The 8,628-nt window shown below is 43.8% G+C and overlaps 2 protein-coding genes across 6 annotated transcripts in view; one reads left to right on the forward strand and one right to left on the reverse strand.

Moving 5' to 3' along the window:
- The window catches only part of LOC112144994 (centromere protein P), a 121,298-nt gene that overhangs the window by 4,193 nt on the left and 108,477 nt on the right, over window positions 1–8,628 (reverse strand). The window lies entirely within an intron of this gene.
- The window catches only part of ecm2 (extracellular matrix protein 2, female organ and adipocyte specific), a 21,203-nt gene continuing 13,236 nt past the window's right edge, over window positions 662–8,628 (forward strand). The window contains exons 1-3 of one of the 2 annotated variants that reach the window (XM_024270214.2): window positions 662–993; window positions 6,151–6,285; window positions 6,538–6,693. In XM_024270214.2, coding sequence (XP_024125982.1) covers window positions 798–993; window positions 6,151–6,285; window positions 6,538–6,693 — 487 coding nt within the window. In that variant the 5' untranslated portion in view covers window positions 662–797. Of the gene's footprint in view, window positions 994–3,400; window positions 3,672–6,150; window positions 6,286–6,537; window positions 6,694–8,628 lie in introns of those variants that run through there. The other variant, XM_036212100.1, reaches the window with a different exon arrangement.

Below are 8,628 nucleotides of genomic sequence, written 5' to 3' on the forward strand. Positions count from 1 at the left end.
GTATGTGGTGCTTTCTGCCATATTATTGAATTGTAAAGCAGCAGTTGTGAGTCTGAGAGGGAACAGAGTTTTAATGACTGTTTTTAATGACTGTTTTTAATGACTGTTTTCTCCTCCGTCGTGTTGGTCGGGTCACACATTCAGGTCAGACGTTCATCTGGAGCTGAAACACTTCACTTCAGGAGAGACAATGAAGTTGTTCTCAAAGTCCAACGTCTGAACTAGTTTAGTACTTCACAAACGGAGTAACCGTCTTCTTCGTTGTGGCTTCCACCTCTGGATTAGAGGGGCAGAACACGTGCACACTCTCAGAATGAAATGCACACATGTAAACAAACGTGCACATGAGTGCATGTGTGCACAAACATGAAAACACATGCTTGTGTGTGTGGAGCGTGTCTCCGTTCAGCGTTTGTTCCTGTGAGATCTTTCCTCTTCTAATCCAGGTTTCAGAGCTTAAAGACGAGCTGCTGCTCGAGTGTTTCTGCCGGTTCAGAAGAAGACACGCAGACCCCCCCCCCCTCCAGCTGAGAGGAGCTGAAGCTCATCAGACTCTGCTGTCGATGCTCCAGCGCTGACATGTCTGAAGCACAGAGGAGGAGAAAGCTCGTCTCCTGGAGCGTGGTCAGCCATGACCAGAGGAGTCACTTCCACAACCACGTCTTCTGATGTTTGGGAGTGTTTGACCTCTGACCTCCACATGAACCCGTCCTGCCCTGAGCTTTCCTCTCGGCTCCACTAGCTCCTCTCTCGGCTGTCTTGCAGCGTGTTGGCAGCACCTTCAGACAGGAAGACACATGTTGGACCTGTCTCCCTGCCCCTCCCTCGCCGTTCTGTCAGCCCGCTCAGCCCCCGACGGCAGTTGCGCGCTCGGAACCGGGCGCACACACGTGCGGGGTCATCACACAGCGTGCCACGCTTTCCGCAGAGCTCCAGCAGAACCGGAGGGGGAAGAGTTTGGCTTCCAGTCGTCCCGCCGCCTTCAGACTGCCGGTAACGTAGAGCTTCCATCTGTCTATCATCAGCCCCCCCTCGCTCTGAGGCTGCTGAGAACTTCTGTCAGAACTTTGCAGGTCCTTCATATTAAAAGACTAGAGCAGACTCAGACTTTGACCTGGGCCTGAGTCCAAACTTAAAACCTGACAGGTGAAGACCAGGCTCCAGCCAGAGAACATGTGGAGGAGATTCTGGGTCCTGCATGCTGGTTTCCAGCTTTATTCTTTACTACCAGCTGGTTCTGACGCTGGACGGCGAGATGCTCATCAGACGCCGTTCTTCTCCGGCCTTGGAGTGACGACAGAAACCTGCTGGTCTGCCAGACTCTGAGGTTTAAAGTCAGTTTTTTCCAGCTCTGTTTTCACCAAAGTGAAGGCGGTTTGAGACCAGAAGGTCTTCCAGAGTCCTGCTGTGACCGCCTCCTCTGAATCTGGCCACGGAGAACAAAAATCAATAGCCGGAAGTCCCGCCCCCCGCCGGAGCCGCCGCAAAAAAAAGAAAAAAATTGCACCTAAAACCATTAGCCGAAAGTCCTCAACCGGAACCCCCGTTTTAAGCTTTTGACCTTTTTTCAGTTTCTTCTCTGTTTTCTTTGTCAGAGAAAACACGTCATTTCGTCGTGTTTTTCTCTGGAGGTAAACGGTGTAATTATACAAATGTGAATGTTACGGTTGAATTGACAGAAGTCAAACCATGAACGTTCTCTGTCCATCTGAAGCTCATCTTTCACACTAAACTGTCATACAGTTTATTAACATTTAAAAGATTAAAAGCTGACAGTTCTGAAAATTAAAAATTTAAATTAAAATGTCATTTTTCCTAAAGTTTGGGACATTTCTGCTTCCGGATAGCGATCGTTTCTGGCGTCATCTTGACCAGAGGTCCAAAGCAGCTCAGGACAACAATTAGTCCTGAGTTCTCTGGTTCTTCTAGAACCTTCTAGAGGAGATCGAGTCTCTGATGTCGTCAGTATATTTAGGGATTGACCGTAAACATGTCACCTGTTGGTCACGTCTGTGTTTAATGCGTTTATTCTTCAAGTACTAAGCAAAACTTTGGTAAAAAGTCTGATTTTTTTAAGAGTTTAAAGCACATATTATCTCATGCCGTCGAGGGAGCACTCGGATGATGTGGTCTGGCTTTTATTTTGAAAGGAAATCGGACAAGCTTCTGTCAAATGTAAATAACATAATTTCACATGTTGAGAAAATGCTGGTTTGTTTTTATATTTCTGTTTTAATTCATGCCACAACGAAGCATAATTCATATGTATTAATACAAATTCATTGTAATGAACCACAGCAGTATCAAAATAAGAGTTTGTATTTCCTGCTAAGTTTTGATCCGTAGAAAACTAGACCGAACGGGTCTTTTATTGTGAAAGGTTGCAGACCTCTGAGTTAAAACAATAATGACGCCTTCAGATAATGTTTTCTTTCCGTTTGATGTTGCTTTCATCTGTCAGGTCTGTGTTCTTACACGAGTTACAAACAAAAAGACTTCTAGAAATAAAAAGTAAGTGTGGCGTAAAACTGTGTTAAACTGCAGCAGAGGAGACTGAAGCGGCTCCAGAGGTCTGGCTTTCATTAATGCTGCCTCCATGTGAGCCTGTTCATCCAGAAACAGAGCTGCCCCCCGTCCCTCCCTCCTCTCTCACTGATTCCTGACCTCCTACTGGTCGGTTTGGGGGAACAGCAGCTCTCCTGGTTGAGGAGCTGCAGGTCGGGGTTTCAGACGGCTCCTGCTGAGCTGATGACTGCAGGAGAAGTCCTGTAATGACGTAGATCTGGATCCTCCAGATCTACGTCTCACTGCATTGTTGTGCTTCCCTTTGGGAGTTCTCCACATCCATGGTGACTGCACACAGTCTGGAGAAGATCATGAGGAAACACCTTCAGTGCTTCAACCAGCCAGTCGTCTGTGCTCAGAGTCTCAGATGATTTTACCATCATTGAACTTCCACTAGAGTCACCACGATTAGTCGACTAACCGACTAATTTAATAGTTGACTAATCTAATAGTCGGTTAGTCGCTACTTTATATTATTTGCAGTCAGAGTGTAGTAAAATTGAAAGTTATAATGAAATTATGCTAGATTTTTGGACTATTTTGACATCAATTAAGGTTTTTTAGGCTATTTTTGAGTATAGCTCATATTTCAGCTACATGCTAGCTGTTTTGGCTAATTTAGGCTTTTTGTTTTTTAGGGTATTTTGACATTTAACTAATATTTTAGCTGGCTAACAGCTTCAGCATCTTCAGCGGCCAAATTCATCTCACAGCCTTCGCACTAGTATTATCACAGGTAATGCTATATATCTAGTTTTTAGTTAGTTTAAAGCTAATGATGGTTAAAATGTGTGTTTTACATTAGTTTGTGCACGACCCGATTAGTCGACTATTAAAAGAATCCGTTGTGGCCGCTCTGTTCCCCACCAACAGTTTCTTACAGAGGAGCAGACACAGACATGTTTACAGCATATTTCTGCTGCTTTGCCCCCCTCCCTCTGGGGGAGGACCCTCTTGGAGCAGAGAGGAGTGCAGCTTTGATTTAACGACGGGTCCAAACAGAAAACCAAATGAAGCTGATCTGATGAGCCGCTCCTCTAATAGAGTGGTTCAAACTGACTCCAGGTGTGAGGAAGAAGAAGAAGATAAACCCCGTGTGTCCAGAGGTACAATAACCTGTTAACACCGGAGCTCCAGCGTTTCTGTTCTTTGATTTACCGTCATTTTTTAGTTGTTAACACGATAATTCCAGTAGATTTTAAAGGACAAAAGCGGCTCAAAAGCCCCTTTTGTCCTTTAAAATCTACTGGAATTATCGTGTTAACGGTTGAAAAGTTACAGTAAGTTCAAGATTTTCTGTTTAAAGGGTTAACGACAGACAATGTCAATGTTTTATTTTCTCAGAAGAGTGTTTGGGATTCTCCAACTTTAGCTGACAATCTGACGTTTCTTCCTGAAGTTTTTCAGCCTCAGAATCCCTTTTGCTGAATGTATGACGCGGTTCAGCTGTGCAGATATCTTCACTTCCTGTTCCTGCAGACATTTCTGTCCAATCTCTGACCTCTCCAACATTTCACACAAAGCAGCAGAAATATGCTGAGATATACTGACATATTCTACATATTTAGACACTATTTTAGTGCCACACATGCAGTACAGTGCCATGATCACTTTAACTCCCTTGTTTTTCAATAACCTACAGCATTGATCCACAACTCGAGGCTCCGGAGACACATGCTGCTCTTTACCAACAAAATGGAGCTACAATTTGTGATCGTCGTGTTCCACAGAAAATCTATCATTAAAAAATTATGAATTCTGGTTTGTTAGATAAATACATTTCTGGCAGAGATGCACCACAAACTGAAAAATAAACGTTTTTTTTTCCTCATTATATTGTCTGATTTGCTGCATTGAGATGATCCTATGTGACGCAGGAAGTCTTTTATTTTGAAAGGAAGTCATAGGAACCTTTGTCAAAAGTTACTTTTTATGATTATTATGCTAAACAATGTTCATTTACATTAATGATGATAAGAACAATAACATAAATACAAACCAGTGTCTTCATTCTCTAACGGGTGAAGGAAGACTTTTGGGTCCTGATGTGAAAAGAGAAAAATCAACCCAAATGGATCTTTGAGTGTTGAAGGTTGCAGACTTCTGGCCTACAGGACTTTGATTCAAACATTTATTTAATATTTTAATATTTTAGAGAGGAAACACTTTTGAAATATATCAGAAAACAAAATACTTCTAAGAACAAAAAATAGGAGGGGCCGATCAAAGGGGGCGTGTCTGCCAGTGAGGTGCAGGAAGACAGAATGATATGATGGTCCTAAAGAAGCTGAGCAGATCCAAACCGAAAGAGATTAAATGATGAAAACATTTAAATACAATATGCAGGAGTTCACCTATAGATCATTCTCCACAATGAAAGATGTAAAACAGCAAAATCAGGTCAGTGGGTATAAAAAGAATACATTTTAGACACTCAAGATTGCTTTGAAATTCAAGGACACTAGCTATGTCCTCAAATTCCCCTGGTGCACGTGCCAAAGTCACGGCCCGGGGGCCGGATCCGGCCCTCCGGGTAATTCTATTGTTATTAATGGTCCGATGTTATCTTGTCCTCATTCCTAACTTGGATAATTTTGACAAAACATATTTTTATGGAGAGTAAAATATTGAAAGTTATTTAAGGTTTGAGTTGATTTATTCTGGAATAATATTCCTGCCTTTTTATTATTCAGAATTATGTTAAAAAGTTACAGTTTTGAAGTTATAAACATTGTCATTCTGCAGCTTTTTGGACTATTTCTTCATCTACTAAGATTGTTTAGGCTGTTTTGGAGTTTAGCTAATATTTACACACTAGATGCTTTGGGTAATTTATGATTTTCTTTTAGTTTTTGAGGCTGTTTTGAAGTTTTGCTATTTTTTAAGATTTTTTATTTAATTTTTTTTCCAAGTTTTTTAGGCTAATTTGGCTTTTAACTAATATTTTAGCTGTCTATCAGCTTCAGCATCTTCACTGTCCAAATTCAGCTTCCAGCATTCACACTAACATTATCACTGGTAATGTTATATATCTAGTTCATAAATATGTTAAAAAGTTACAGTCTTAAAGTTATAAAATTAGTTTTAGAGTGTTGAATAAACGTTTATCCTGTCCGGCTGCGACCTCCGGTGTGTTTCCCCCCTTGTGGGATTGAGTTCGACTCCCCTGCTCTAGTGTCTGCAGATTGTCTGTGAGTGTTCAGGTCAGTAGTTAGTGCATAACCCCCCCCCCCCCCACACACACACACACAGACTCAACCTGTCTTTAGGACCCCAGGAGACAGCTATATAAGAGCGTGCAGCAGCAGCAGCTCTGCAGGTTTTTCCCTGAGAATCGGCTGCAGGTATAAAGACGTTTCAGGATCAAATGTGTTTCTGGGATTTTTGAGGCATAAAGACGGTAAACTTTGCTCCCTGAAAACCAGGACTTGACTTATATTATCTGTGACTGGAGCTGGGGGGACCAAAGTGAAGTTACTTTAGTTTTACATGTTTGTTAAATGATCAGCTGAAAACTGAGCAGCTCAACGCTTGAGAAGAAGTCAAACCTTTCCAGCATACTCTGACAGGTGTGCCGCCCTGCAGGTATGAGGTGGTGGCTGCTTGTGGCCAGTCTGTCGGTGACGGTGGTCCTGACCATCCCTGACGCTCAGGCGGGGGGGAGACCCCTCAGTTCGGACGGGGAGAGTCAGAGAGGGAAGAGGAAGCGGGACCGATCAGGTAAGGCTTTCATTTTGTTGTCATGAGATGAAGCTCAGCAGGAACTGTCATTGTGTCAGTCAGGGGAGCTGCAGATGAAAACAGAACCCAAAAGCCTGGAGGGCTCCGGATGTCCATCATTATCATGAGCAGCAAACAGCTGATCATCAGCAAAGCTCTGAAGCAGGAAGACGGAGCGTGGCTGCAGCTGCCAAGAACCTCTGATGTGATTATCATAAATGCAGATAAAAGCTCCATGTGGCTTTGCTGCAGGTCATGGCAGGTCCAGAGGAGGACCCAGACCTCTGAAGATGAGACTGGTTCCAGGTCCAAATGTTCCAGCGGAGCTGATGGAAAAGCAGAAGCACGGCGGCTCCGTAAACAAGAGGAACATCCAGGAACTGCAGCTCATCTACAGCGTGATTCCAGGTCAGTCCGAGCAGACACGCCGTCTCCACTGGGGGGAAACCTGCATTTACCCCAGCTGGGGGTGTGAGTGTATTAGCCCTGAGCCCCACCATCATCAGCGCTCTGCCGTTTGGTCTAAGAAGGAAAGAAGCTGTCAGCCAGCTCCATTTGAGAAGAACCGACAGATCTCTGGAGAGAACAGAAGACAGGTTTAGAGCGTCAGTCTTCAGTCGAGTCTGGGCTCGTCTAAGCTGAAGCTCTGAACAACCGAGGCTGCATGACGTCGCCCAGCATCTGGTAAAGCTTCAGTTCACGGATGAAGACACATCGTACAGTCAGAAGGTCAAACGAATGCGTCCAAAGACCCGTAAAGCCCCTTCAGTGAAACGGCGTTCACGGGAGGAAGTCTCGACTTTATTAGTAGGAGTCAGTGAACGCAGCAGGAGGTGCGGCTCAGGAAAAAGCCTCCTGCTCTCTAATTTGGTGACAGAGCATCACATTCCAAAAGGATGAGGAGAGGAAACATCTGTGGGCTCAGACTGGGTCCCGCAAACACCCCACAGAGAAAAGGACAAAGGCAGAGCCTCAAAGTGCCGTCAGTGTGGGGTAATTACAGAGGGAGGCTGCAGGGACGCGCACTGAACATCACAAACATCTCCACGACACATTCACTCGAGTCAAATGGAGTTCAGGACGATTCAGACTAAACACAAGAATTTACTTTAAGAGAGAATTCCAGATTTGATTTGATCAAAGTGGCGTTCTCGTAATGAAGACTGGTTCCATTTCTCTCTTTAAACTCTGGTCATGGCTGCAGAGCTACAACTCCAGAGGTCCAAATTCCTCCATGATCCTGATCAGACGGTCTGACCACGACCGACTGCTTCAGCCTCGTTTCCACTGAGCGGTCCGGTCCGGTAAGGGGTAGTACGGTACGGTCCAGTTAATTCTGACAAACGTCGTCTCTCATTTCCACTGGTGGTTTGTTTTGGTGCGTGCTGTAGACCGCTAGCGTGTCGTTGTAGATGACTTTGCTAGAGGTCATCCAGCAGCTTGTCTTTTTCTGTCTTTACCTTTTGTACATCGTGCAGAACAGGAAGTTCATGTTTGAAAGAAGATTGAAGAATAACGCCGTAAAGAACAAAACGGACACGCTAGCTTAGCGCTATGCTGGTGCTTTCTAATGTCACTTTCTGGCAATCAGTGGGTAGAAACAGTGACTCCGCCCCAATTCTATTTTTCTATGGATTTACAAGAGATGAGGGCCCTCTAGAGGTACGGGTCGGTACTGTTTAACGGGTCTATTTAACAATTGAAAGGCTCAAAATACCGGATCAAACCGGACCGGACCGCTCAGTGGAAACGAGGCTTTAGGATCATCATCAGTCGTTGGGCCGTCGCCACACCTCTTTCACCTGCGTCCTGATGTAGTGAAACCAGTGTTCAGATAATAACATATTTTAAAAGTAAAAAGGCTGAATGTATTCAAAACAACATGAACAGAGTTCTTTTAAGACAGAACCCAAAGGAGAATCACCTGAACCTGAACAAACACCAACTACAGAGAGGGGGGGGGGGTCCAGAGCAGATGAGGACGACACACACACAGTACACAGAGAACTAAAATCAATTTTGATCAATTTAAAAAGGCTGGTAGACATCAGAAAAGAAATAGAGAAAAGAATCTGAGGAGGTAAACTTTCCTCTAAAATGATGCTTTTTGTTGATCACATTTCTCAAAAAGGAGTTAGAGCATGCACACCTCACACTGAACTTGTTACCATGACATCGTGACGCACCGTGAACTAAACATTCTGCTTTTGTGAAAGAAATAACAATTTTAACTCAAAAAAAGGTTTGAGTGAGATAAAAAGCTCCTTCAGGTTTGTAGAACACGGAAGAGACCATCCGACACAAAAATGAGATTAATACGATAAAAAAAAAAAAAAAAAAAAA

The sequence above is a fragment of the Oryzias melastigma genome, linkage group LG5, assembly GCF_002922805.2.
Source record: "Oryzias melastigma strain HK-1 linkage group LG5, ASM292280v2, whole genome shotgun sequence".
In the NCBI taxonomy this organism is placed as follows: Eukaryota; Metazoa; Chordata; class Actinopteri; order Beloniformes; family Adrianichthyidae; genus Oryzias; species Oryzias melastigma.